This window comes from Triticum urartu, chromosome 5 (assembly GCF_003073215.2).
Source record: "Triticum urartu cultivar G1812 chromosome 5, Tu2.1, whole genome shotgun sequence".
Taxonomy (NCBI): Eukaryota; Viridiplantae; Streptophyta; class Magnoliopsida; order Poales; family Poaceae; genus Triticum; species Triticum urartu.
In genome coordinates this window covers 386,044,182-386,057,573 of record NC_053026.1, presented here as the reverse complement: position 1 = coordinate 386,057,573, position 13,392 = coordinate 386,044,182, and the positions used below count along the sequence as shown (strand labels likewise).

Here is a 13,392-nt window from a genome sequence, read left to right as displayed (position 1 = left end):
TGGACGGGTTGCTAGCTTGACGTGCGCTGTGGCGGGTCGCCGCAGGCCTGGGGCGGAGCGGGGTCTTGGAGCGGGGAGGTGCCCGGCCAATTACCGGGGCCGGGGTTTTGGAAAAAAGTTGCTTGGTCGCGTCCTTGTCACCCTCCCCGCTGATCTGCAAGTGGCAGACTTGGCTAGTCACGGCGCCGAGCTGCAGGGAATGAGTGTCCGCCATCGCTGGGGTGTGCCTTACGAGGGAGAGGGCAGGGCCCATGTCGATGTCGTCCGTGTCGCCGTCATTTCCCTCCTCGCGCTCAGAGAAGGAGAGGGGCTTGTCCACCTTCTTAGCCGCTGTCGCGTCCACCACGACGGCCCTGGGGTCCGGGCGTGGTGGGGGCGGGAGCTCCTTGCCAGCTTCTTCGAAGAACTCGGCCACCGGGTCCGCTTCCGCGGCCGCCGCGGGGGGACGCAGGGGGCGCGGCGGAGCAAGGAGCGGGTTTGCTGGGGGCGGAGCGGTCCGTGAAGACTGACCGCGCTCAAGACGCTTGGAGCCGCCCGCACCCTTTCCGCGCTGCGTAGCATGGACGTAGCCGTTGCCGGTGCCATTGTCGTGGCGCTTGCCTTGGTGATCAGAGCTGCTCCGGCGTCCTCGGGGCGCCCCCTAACGGTGGCGGGAGGTGGGCGTGCGGCTGCGGTGGCACTCGGGGGGAGGGTCCATGGTTGCCGCAACGGGCTCCTTTCCACGTCCCCGCCCCAGTAGGGTGTCCTTCCAGGACCGCCTGTGGCCGTCGCCGTCTTCGCTGTCGTGGCCGCGCCTGGCGCCCGCGGATGGCATGCCCCGGCAGCCCGTGGACACCACCGGCGCCTGGGGGCGGGCACAGCCCGCGCCAGCGCCCGGCGCCAGGATCGCGCGCACCGCGCCAGCGCCCAGGTCCTGCACGGGGCGCCCGTCCTCGATCCCGTGGGTCCAGCCGCCGGCAGGAGGGCGACGTGGGTACGGGCGGTCGTTGTCATTGTCATCCGAGGAGGGGGAGGCCGCTCTGTCCGGAGTGGGAGGACCGCGGGGACAGAGGGGCCCAATCCTCGATGCGGTCGATGTGCACTAGGATGTCCCATCGAAGCAGGGCCAGCGGTGGAGCGACGGCCCAGATCGGCGGAGAGAAGCCGTGCATCTCCTCCACCCGGCCCGCACCCCGCGCGTGCTTCCAGAGCGTCTGACTGGTGGGGATGTGGTGCAGCTCCCGCACCCACACCCAGACGGCAAACGTCTTCGCGTCGGCCCGCTCGAAGGTGCGGCTGTCAAACCGGTCGATAATGACCTAGTCGCCGAGCGCTTCGGCCGCCCCCTCCAGGGTCCAGAGCTGCATGGCAGCTTCTCCAGGACGACGCGCACGTGCAACATCCAGGTGGCGTGCACCGCGTGAGTGTCTTCGCGCCAAGGCTCCAGGAGGAACTGGACGCCGTCCAACATGATCGTGCCCTGGCGCACGACCAGATCCTTGTGGGTGGGTAGGTGGAAGTGGACGAAGAAGTCCTCCGGGTCATGGCTGGTGATGCGGAGGAGATGCGCAGGGATCTAAAACTCCTTCTCCATGGCCCGGCCGATGGGGAATGGGCTGGCGGCGTGGACCTTGCTAACGGCGGTCACCACCCCCGCGTGCTGCTGTAGGAGGAAGACTTGCTGCTCCAGGGACGGCGTGGAGGCAATCACCTTGTGGCTTGAACGGGGCCAACGCCTGTGGTCGACCCCGGGGACGTCGCCGATGGCCATGGGAGGCGTGGCGGAGCGGTCGGGGAAGACGAGGCGCTCGCGGACAGGACGCGGGACGGCACCCGAGCCCAGGCGGTCGCGCACCGAGCCGTCGCCCCGCCGGTTCCTAATGTTTTGGGGGCACTCTCTGCCGTAGTGGCATGGTATTCTGCAGATGATACAATGAAGGGGATCGTGGCAATCGACGCGGTGGTGTCTGGAGCGCAGGCAGCGGAAGCAGAGCCCCTTAAATTTGCTCGGGAAGGCCTCGCGCCCCGGGACAGAGCTGCGGCCGGACCGTGGTCTGAGAGGAGACCCGCGGCGGGGGGACACACGGACCGCCGAGGCTTTGAGGGCCTGCTTGCTTTTGCGAGAAAGGTGCATCTCCCATCCCTCTTCAATGCCGTCGGAGGACTCATCAATGTCGTTGGGGGCGAGATCTGGCAGGAGGGAAGGCGCGACGATGATGGATCGAAGGCGTTGCTGCTCGAACTGGGGGTGGCGGGCTTGGACTCCCGGTCCGAGAGGGGGGCGTCCACGGGGGACGCCCCACGCTGCAGGATTTGCGGCGGCGATTCAGCCTCAAGCGCGGCCAGAGGGTAGGGGGTGGCAGCGACCTCGGATGGCCCGGCGGACAGATCCAGGCTCGCAGGTGAGGGCCATTCAAGCCCGCCGGTGGCGACCCGGGATCTCGGGGGGACGCGGGGGAGGGCATGGGGAGGAGCGGGAGGCCCGGGGGTGGGGGGCGGCTGCGGCAGGTGGCCGCCGCGGCCGGAGTGGCCAGCGGCGCGGATCTGGTGGGGGAGCCGCGCTCTCACGCTCTCTCTCCTACTCCAGTTGTCGATAGAACAATTTGCACCAGCTCTTGGTCCTTTTGCATGATAACTATTTTTGTGATATTTATAAGGGATAATTTTGTGATATTTAATTGTACATATACAATAGTTGAGACGTGTCTTGCACATGTATACATGTGAGCTGTGCATATTATTCCATCTGTTTTGAAAATATAGGTGTTTGCTTTCACAAGAACCTACAATGCACAACTTTCAATATTTTCTCTTGCAATGTGCATAATGAATAATTAAAACATATATAACATGAAAGAGTTTTGTAAGGCAAAGACAAGGATATTATTCTTTCATGTTCAGTCCGTATACTTACATGTATTGATGCTCAAAATACTAAAGCACTCCCTCCGTCCGAAAATACTTGTCATCAAAATGAATGAAAATAGATGTATCTAGAATTAAAATACATCTAGATACATCCATTTTAATGACAAGTATTTTCGGACGGAGGGAGTAGCTATTATTGTAGAGGTTGTTGTGCTAGTATGATTTTCATACAAAAACATCCTGTCAACATTCAATCAATTTTATATTAGATAAACGAAACATGGATCATACAAAAACATATCCAACTATTTTCTTTTCGCGCCGCAAAGGGGACTTTGAAAGTCCGGTTTCCATTTCTCAGAATTAGGCCCATTTGCCCACATACGCCGGTAGACCAGGACCCGGGAGAACTAGACGGTGGACGTCACAATTTTCTTGGATGTGAGTTCTAGCTTACCAAAGGGTGTGAAGAGATGATTTCCTTGTTTGTATTTGGACTTTTTTTCCGGAAATCAGATGGTTTTATTTGTGTACAGTAAAATACTAGAGTATGTATACTATTTTAATACATATTCAATTTTGCGAAGTTGCCTATCCGAACCGGGCCTAAACGACAACTCTACACGATGTTTAGATACATTCTGTTGTCTTTTCAGTTTTGTCATGACGATCTTTACGCGACTTGTACTTTGATATTTATGGTATGAATGAGAAACGTTTTACCATGAAAAAAAAGAAAACTCTACACAAACAGCCAGCCACAGAGTTGCCCGTCTTCCGTGCTGCGCAGACGATCACCTTGCACGAACAGGTCTTGCACTCCCCGCCTATAAAGGCCGGGCACGTGGGCACCTGGCCACGGTACAATCAACCGTGCACCTCCTCCTGTTGCAGCAACAAAAGTAACTGACTTGTGGGGACTGGGTTCCGTAGTATGTCCGCCTCGCTCGTGTTCTATTCGGCGCTTGGCGCGCACTGTTCTACGGGTCGAGGTCATCCAGCTTAGGACGGGGCCACGCTTCGATTCCTTTGGGTGCACTTTATCAGGCCTGAGCTTACCATTTTTTTACATTTGTTTTTTCGGTTCTCTTTAGAAGGCATGATGCCATCGTTCCAGAAACTCTTCGAATGCTCTCCTGAAATTTTGTAGGAATTTGAATTTGAAAAAAAATGCAGGCATGACTCGGAAGAATATGCTTAGTGATCTTTAAAAAAACATGTAAGCAAGTAAAACCCCGACAAGATTTATGAACGGAGGAGTACAAAATTATGGTGCATGCTGGGAATATACATAATATTTGTGGTGTCAACCTTCTCATTCAATATGATAAATAGGTCTAAGGAACTCCAAGAAGGCCAACAACTCTCTATAGATGCTCATATGCTGGGAGATTTGGAATGCGAGGAACGCTAGGGTGTTCCGTTCCAAAGCTTTCCTTCCTTCCAGCATGGCCGCGGCGATTAAGGATGAGGTGAAGACCTGAGTTGTCGTCGGGGCTAGAATTTTGGGCAACTTAATTCCGGAAGAGTGATTCTCGTGTTTCGGACTTGTGTGGTTCTGTGACCTTTAAAACATTGTCTTACCCTTCTTAATTAATGAGATGAGGCAAAGCTCTTGCCTCTGTTTCAGAAACATTATATCCCAATTCCTTAGTTCAAACAAGCCTTAGACGTCCTGTTGTAATTTAACCAATATCATTGCTATGATTTTTCTTATGTTTTGCTTGATACTAAAATTGCCTATGTTCCAAAGTAAAGAAAAAACATCCAACCTATGCACACCAAACACAAAAAGGCACATTCACTTTGTTGTCTTGGTGTTCATGGTTCAGGTAAAGGTACTTGTGTACATTGGCGAATAGTGCCACTATTCAATAACATTGACATGATTATTCTCACAAGTGATTTTTTTTCGTTCACATAGTCTCACTACATACTATTAGGTTTTGTATATTATGTTTTGCATCTTTTTTCTAATTATCCATTTTAAGAAATCATAACCCTAAGACCATGACAAAGGAGGGGGCACACTAGTTTGTCGATAAATGACACAGCAAATGGAGTGAGAGTGTGTACGAGTATGATAAATGGCTCTTTTATGTGAGAAGGACCAAAAAACAATTATATGGCACCACAATCTTGAAACATAGTATGTTGCACATCTAAAACTAATATTTCCTTTCAATCGTCCAATGCAGAGTTGAAGTACTGACCTACAAATTTTGAAACAACATATGCACATTACAAAATTGTTTGCACTTACCGTGTTGCTTCTGGCTCTCCTTCCTTTTGACTCCTTCTGTGCATAGACAGTTAGCTATATACTTTTGCTCAAGATATACATGTATGAACTTAAAAAAAATTATGTGCATCCATAAAAGTTTTTGTTTTTTCAGTTGCAACATATATCTGCTAAAAGAAGGTGCAACATTACTTTTGTAGCCCTAGTGTCACTTTTTTTTAAGTAACCATATCATCATGATTCTACACCCCATGGTTTCCACGTTCTCATTTCAAACCTTAGAATAGGCGTTCTTTTAGAATAAAAAATTGGATTAGTTTATGATGCACAAATACCATTCGTCATTGATTTTTCCCATGCAATTACCTTTTCATTGATATTGACAAGAAATTCCTACATACTTGGTACCCAGAATAGTCAGTGTTGCAGATTTACCAAACAATTAGATTGAATTTTCCAAAAAAGGATATGACAATGAAAGTTTCAAAAAATGTCATTGTGTATTTTTCTACATATTCTTTATTGCTATTTATTTGAGGATTAATATTCACTTGATAAACACGGGTATTCATTTAAAATGGAATTGTTATAATTTTGATAAAAAAAGGAATATCATGTTTTCTAGTATGATTTAACACTCTTGAAGAGTATGACGTGATGCGGGATCGGGAAAACTATTTATGGTTATTTTACATAGTTGTCACTACCAATGGTGAACATATTACAAGTTTACAACTCTGCAAGTCAAAGACAGTCGCCGCTACAAAATCTTGCTACTGTGTCAGTAGCACACGAAAAATGTGTATTTATTATTTCCCCACAAAATATGAAGTGTAAAACAAAATCCGAAATAATAAAAAATATGGAATGTCTTTTTGTATATAAATATGTAATCATTTGATGATAAAATGAAAAAACACAAATATGTGTGATATAAGTCACGCATGTTGAGAAACCGTTTTCGCCAAGAGCCCTAGTTTTTTTTTTCGGAAAGGGCAAGAACCCTAGCTAAGCTGAAACTCCATCAATTCTTCAGTGAACCCCTTTCTTTTCTCTTGCGTTTATACCTGCGTTGAGTGGATGGAGGACTCGTTTGATTTCTCGGAGGTGTATATATAGCTTCTCCATCTCCAATTTCACATGTTTTTTATGCTAGATCGCGCAACATCCCTTTTCTCTTTCTTTTGAGTACTTCACTAGATCCTACTCAGCTGTGATAGTATATGAGTAAGACCAAGTCACCTAGGCAGTGACCCCTACACCAAAAATCAACACCAAAGCGAGTTTGATGAAAAGATACCACCTCTGCTATTCTTTTGAGACAAACAACTGTAGTGGTGTAGATCTTGCACATAATTGTAGATGATCCATGGTCTACTTCTCGTTGTCGTTGTTTTTGACGACCAACGATGCAAGGCGCGGAGTCGAAAAGAAGGAAGAAAAAGAAGTCTAGCAAGTATACCGATAGATAAATTTGATGACAGCATGATGCATGTTGTTCCTTTCAACTTTTCAACACAAGCTAGGCACTCATACATGTACTTTGTTGGTTTGAATATGTCATTTCTGAATTACTCCCTCCTTTCCGGTTTATAGGACTTATCTCAAAATTTTAGTTTTTCCATTTTATAAGGCTCAATTTGATTGTTCCCGATCACATGTTCAGACGTTAAGGTGCATTAAATCATTGCATGCAAGTATTAAGAGAAAACTGACCAATGCATGCACTTTATGCATGCATGCATTGCAATTAATGCATTCGTAAACATAATTTTTTGAGGAAAACAAGAGCATTAATTGGATGCTTTTGCAAACTACAAAAAATATTCCACCACTCATCATCTATCTTGGTTGGTGAGATTTTTGAATTGAGCCTTAGACCTCCTCCAATGCACTAGTGCTAAGATGAGGTGCTAAGCACATTAAAAATCTAAGCAACTAAAGTTCCCAATGCAAAGGTGCTTAGCTTGTTATTGCTAAGCATCCTTCATTTAGTGATTTAGCAACTAAAGTTGTCCATGCATTGGTGGGCTTCTTTCATTTAAGTGTTTTCCTTAAGTTCCCGCGCTTGGCATTGTTTCTTCCTGGGGCTACCACACCCATCTCTCTTCTCTTAATTACCTTGCCACATCATCTTTTTTGCCTACATGGCAACCTTAGCACATGTACAAGGTGGAGCATTGGGAGAGGCCTTATAAACCGGAAAAGAGGGGGTATTACAAAGTAAATAAAAAATATATGGGGTCTACAGTTGCTACGTAACCCAACCACAAACTCAGCTTTCATCTCATGCATCGAGCTGCTGAATCACACGTCCTCCCTTTCTATCCTTCACAAAAACTTCACCGTCACAATAATGCTCCTCCTCCTGCTACTGGTAGCAAAAACCAGCCAATGAAAGTTGCCAAGAGGCGCCTGGAATCGTAATAAATTCGGCGAACGACGTTGCGACAGGCCCCCGACCGAGCGCCCGGAAGCGAACAAGCGCGCAGCAATCAGGCGCGAGCACGAGGCGGCCCAGGGCCCAGGGCCCAGGGGAATAACAATCAGTGCGCTGACGTGGATCCGATCGGTCATGGGACCCCATCCGACGGCCCAGATCCTTTCCCCCCTCTTTATCTTCCCCCTCCTCCCTCCCACCCTCTCGCAGTCGCAGATCCCCACCCTCGCCTCTTCCTCTCCACAAGCACACTGACGCACTTCCATGGCCGCCGCCTCCTCCTCGTCCCCCCCTCCCAGCTCCGCTTCCTCGCACCATTTACGGACTTTGCGGGCGTGCGTCTGGTAGGGTGGATCGTGCGAGAGCAGAGGCGTACGTCTTGGTTTGTCGGTTAAGGGAGGAGCTAGGCTGTGGTGTGGGGTGGAGCTAGGTGGGGGAACGCGATGAGGCGAACGACGAGCTTGACGGAGGTCGCGCCTCCGTCCGTGTTGGCGGTGGTGTTGGAGGACGAGGACGAGGACGAGCAGGCCAAGGCGGTGGTGCAGGCCGAAGAAGGTGGCGCCGGCGGGGGGCAGGACTGGCTGGCGGCCCTAGGCGGCGGCAGCGGGGCCCCCGGGACGGACTGGCTCGCGGCGTACCGCGCGCGCGCGGCGCCGGCGCGGGCGGGGCTCCGGCGCAACTCGGCCGACTACTCCAAGGTCGAGACGGCCGCGTTCCTCCGCCACTGCGGCCTCTGCCGCCGCCTCCTCGGCCCCGGCCGCGACACCTTCATGTACAAGTACGTGAGCTGTCCGCCCCTGCATGCACGTGCAACGTGCATCCATGGCCAAGTAGCACCACTAGCCAATATACTAATCTGTTGCTTTGCTTCTGCTTCCGTTGCACGATTTTTCAGGGGCGAGGCGGCCTTCTGCAGCCTGGAGTGCCGGCAGCAGCACATAACGCACGAGGAGTGGAAGGACAAGTGCACGTCAAGGTCCATGAGCGAGGCGGCGGCGCCGGCGACCAGCCGCGGCCGCTCCGGCAAGACCGACACCGGCGGCACGGTGGCGGCGGCCTAACCTGACGGCGCACGAGAGGCAGGCACGCTATCATCTTCCGAAGCTACCTGCCGGCCAGTAGCTCTGGAAGCTCTCGCTTCTCACCGCCCGCTACGCATGTATTACTCTCGTACGTAGTACGTACGAACGCCTCCAATATGAATCGCTGGTAATCTGTGCAGGCCGTCAGCCACCGCTGGTCGATCGATCGACCATCGCCTCAGTACAACTGCATAGCTTTTTATCAATTGTATGTACACTTGGAGCCCGAATCCGTTTCTGAGATCGTTCCTTCCTACGGTCCTCCACTACTGATCGATTAGTTAATTGCATCACCTCACGGATCTTATCTTGTTTGGCTTTGTGCATCCTCGACGGTTCATATTGCAGCACTGCGTAGACCGAATGCGTTAACGAAATTGCACTTTAATGAAGAGAGAAAAACAACCTTATCTTGCCTAGTGTAATCAAGTCTTGGTGATGTGTGCAGTCAAAAGGGATGTGATCACTGTTGTTACGTGCTCGTGAGGCCGCCGCCAGGCTGAAAGTTAAGAGTCATTGAACCAGTCGCGTGGTTACTAATCAATCCCGTGAGCAGCGTATTAAAGCTTGTTGGCTCTCATGATACGGATATGGCTGTGGGCTTTACTACTTGAGCACTTGCTCACTAATTGCAACAATAAGACAAAATTCAGACGACTCTAGTACGCAACTATTCCAATGTGCAAGTGCAAGTATATAATACTCTCTCCTCCAAGTTTACAGTTAAACCCTTTAATTTGATCAAGTGTATATTATTAAAGAGTAAGATTACAACACCAAATCGATGCCACTACATACTACTCTCTCCGTCCCATAATATAAGATGTTATTACGGGAAGTATTTTGTAATATATTAAATATATAATAGATGTTTGACCTTTTTTCTATGAACTTTTTTTTCAGAAACTTTCAATCTATTCATTTTCAATCATAGCAGTACAAAGAACAAAATAGGTAATAAAATTACAACCATGTCTGTGGACCACCTAGCGACGACTACAAGTATTGGAGTGAACCGAAGGCGCACCGCTGTCATTGCCCCTCTTTCACCAGAGCCGGGCAACCTTGTTGTAGTAGGCAGTCATGACCTTTTTTTCTACAAACTGAAACAAATACAGCTTAGGATTAAATTAATAAACCTTGTAAATCCGGGCGGAGGAGTATATTGGTGTTTTTTTAACAGGATATCAGTGTATTTCCCGGCAGAAAACCCCTTTTGACTCTCAGGATCACATGATCCATTTTCAATTAAGTTCCTGGCACTTATCAAAAAATTTATAGAAAATCTCACGTGCATATTACTCAACATGGTCTCCAGATTTAAAGTTTTGTGAAAACACAACTCATTTGTGGGGAAAAAGAATAACAAATTGGGGGCCTTTTTCAAAATCTCAAGATGCTATTGTACCTTCCCAGTTTCGTCTTTTCTTTTCACACAGGCTGCAAACCAACGATTTTTTTTCCTTCTATAAAGACTGTTGGTACATGTTCACTCCAATACCTACACACCAAATTGTTTTGGGGAATTTTTATACTTTTTAAACTCATTTTAAAAAACATCTGGAATCATGTGACTCCGAAATCCACAGAATCAGCTCTATTTGCTCGTATGCGTCCTGGAAGCATCGATTCTCATTCCACAGATCCTTAAATAATTAGGGTTCCCTGATTCTCAATGACTAGATCGAGGAAGCATCCAGGAACAGAGCTGCTGCCGCTGCTGCTGCTGGGCTCTCATTGACATGTTAGCCTCGTCAGCAACGCATGCATGCCTGATAAGCGCATCACAGTTTTTGGAGACTGATAGGTGGTGGATCGTCCCTCCCATGTCAGTCAGTCAGTCCACTCCAGGCACCACCACCACCCCGATAGGTCACGAGTGGTCCGTTGCGTTGGCCGCACTTGCACCCAACCGCAGGCTCCAGGCCCCAAGCATCGTCCAGTTGTCCACGCACGCGACAGGGGACACCTCCTGTCGCCCACTCGATCAGCTCACTCACTCGCACCCCCCAATTGCCCCGCTTTTCTTGTCTCCATCTCCCTTTATTTTTCATCATCTTTCGATCACGAGAGAGATGTATTTGTCACCGCACTCAACAATACTGCTAGCTACACGAATCCACCAGAGCGTGCACACACTAGAATTAGTCTAGCCTATCATATCAGGCCCGCCGTGTTCAGCCATCTCAAGTCGATGAGTATTTGAATGATGTGGATCGTCCCGCCAAAGAGTCGGCATAGACTATATCTTATGATTAGTCGGCAAAATTCTCTGAATTCGTATGAAATGCACATCCATGCTTATGCAAATACGAGCGCGTAATTTGGAAACTACTGGATGCGTAACCTTACCGTCTCACCAAGTGGGTTCTCCAGCTATCATTTTCCTTGGCCTTTACCGAAAAGCAGAAAAAAAAAGGGGGAAAAAGGCCCCCTCTTGCAAATTGTGTGGCGACCATAGGCCAAACTCGTGGTAACGACAATTGGGACAAAAGACATGGCTATCGGAAGGCGCTTTATTTTCGCTTGATCTTTCCGTCTCCAACTGGTGATATGTTTGTTCCTATTCCGTGGCTAGAAACAGTGCATTTTATGCATGTTGGGTGACCTGTAATACGTAGCGACTGCTAGAATCCGTGCTAGTTTCCTGGAAAAAGAAAGGGGTCCATACGGATTGTTTGTTGGCAAGGTTTTTGTAGTCATTGGAGACTGCCACTTAATTTTTTTAAAGCAAATAGTTAGGGAACCCCTGATGTATAAAAAGATTTCTAAGTTCATGTTTGTTACGATCTGAACCTAGATGAGCAAGTTTTTTTTTAATCAGCTAGAGCCACTTCCTAAGACCACCCTTCCCAAATACTCCCTCCGTTCCATATTAGTTGTCGCTCAAACGGATGTATCTAGCACTGAAATACATCTAGATACATCCATTTCAGAGACAACTAATATGGAACGGAGGGAGTAATAATCACAGTTTCAACTTTAAAACCAAAAGTGTGCTTCACTTTCAACATTCACCCTTGCAAGTTGCAACGCCGGTCCTTCTTTTTTTACCCATACCACCCTCCCTTGATCTTTCTACACATATCTTCTTCCCTTTGTGATATCAATCCAACCTCATCTCTCTCATCCACTATCTTTTCTCAATTTATGTCTACACTACCTTATCTACTATATTTTTCAGGGCATGTAGGCTCGTCTCAGTTGGTTTGCCAAGATCGAGCTCATGTTGAATTTTGAAACTGAAACCCCCAACACCTAGACCAAACTTCAAAATATAGTAAGCCACTTGCCATGAATTCCGTGGTCTCGTCGCTTGCATTTCCAAGGTGTCAATCATCAAGGCTGGAAGTTATGATAATGAAATTGCTTTGGTAGGAAAGTTTAGTGATGGGTTGAATGGATCTTGTTTGAAGGTTAGAACCGTACAACAATAGTTCTATGATATTTTTCCCATTAATTTAAAAGGCAGAACGGAGGGAGCAATGGGTTGAGTGTAGATTCATTTATTTTAATCCGTATGTGGTCCATATTGGAATCTCTTAAATGACTTATATTTAGGAATGGAAGGAGTAATTCTTTTGCGGTGCGTTTGTTGGGATCCCATGAATTATGGGTTTATGATCAGATTGTTCATTGAAAATAATTGAGTTATTTCTAAACTATATCATGTGTGATTGTTATAGCTTTGTATTTCTCTCTGATCTATCCGTTTAGTTTGAGCGACTAGATTGATTTATCTTCAGTGGGAGAGGTGCTTTGCTGTAGGTTCAATCTTGCGGTGTCCTCACCTCGTGACTGAACAGGTAGCGATGCACGTATTTGTATTGTTGTTACTAAGGGTAAAACGATGGGTTTCGATCATATTGCTTGGTCTTATTTTGTCTACATTATGTCATCATGCTTAAACCATTACTCTGTTTGTCATGAATTTAATACCTAGAAAGGAAAGCATAGAAGCGTTCTCGAAGTGGAGTAATAGTAGTAGGCTTCAGTAAGTTTAACGGTCTACTTGTCACGAGCGTAATGCCTATGTACGGGTCATGCCATGAATAACATCATAACTATGTCTTTTTCTATCAATCGCCCAACAGTAATTTGTGTACCTACAGTTGCTATGTTCTTGAGAGAGATGCCTCTAGTGAAAGCTATGGTCCCCGGGCCCATTCACCTCATATTGTTAAAACCCTAAAAACTTTGCTGCAATTCATTTACTATTTATTTAGTTTTATAATTTATCTATCTACCACTATCAGAATTAATCCTTGCAATTAACGAGTACAAGGGGATTGACAACCCTCTTACCCGTGTTGGGTGCAAGTATTTGCTTCTGTGCGTGTGCAGGTACTATTGACAGTTGTTTGTGTGAATCTCCTATTGGTTCGATAAACTTTGGTTCTTAACTGAGGGAAATACTTTATGCTGCTATACTACTCCACCCTTCCTTTTTGGGGAAATCCCAATGCCTATCATAGGTAGCACAGAGCGCCATGGAATCAAATTGGTCGGCAATGTCGGAGTGAGTGACACCCATATGGTGGATGACGCAATCGGAGTGGCACACATCAGGGGAGGCCAGTGGTGGCCATCGAAGGAGGACCTATATCGCGCAGGGGGGGGGAGGTCGTGTTGTATGGATCAAGTGCACAATGAATGGCTAGGTTGGTTTTACGTGATTGCAACAACTTATTCCCATCATCTACTAGATCTTTCTCCTTTATTTCAATATATAAAAACAATGTTTGGTATTCTGTTAAAATAATTTGATTTATGTAGACTAC

General features: G+C 47.6%; 1 protein-coding gene across 1 annotated transcript; it reads left to right on the top strand.

The window, feature by feature from the left end:
• Positions 1–7,721: 7,721 nt before the first annotated feature.
• Positions 7,722–8,904, top strand: LOC125509195 (FCS-Like Zinc finger 6-like). The gene is made up of 2 exons (XM_048674108.1): positions 7,722–8,307; positions 8,425–8,904. The coding sequence occupies exons 1-2, from the start codon at positions 7,973–7,975 to the stop codon at positions 8,588–8,590; spliced, it is 501 nt and encodes a 166-aa protein (XP_048530065.1). The 5' UTR covers positions 7,722–7,972; the 3' UTR covers positions 8,591–8,904.
• The last annotated feature ends 4,488 nt before the right edge of the window (positions 8,905–13,392 follow it).

Excerpts from the sequence above, each read along its gene's own strand:
- LOC125509195 (XM_048674108.1), top strand. The coding sequence starts at position 7,973 with ATGAGGCGAACGACGAGCTTGACGGAGGTCGCGCCTCCGTCCGTGTTG. Across the intron at positions 8,308-8,424 it reads CGCGACACCTTCATGTACAA|GGGCGAGGCGGCCTTCTGCA; the intron begins GTACGTGAGCTG and ends ACGATTTTTCAG.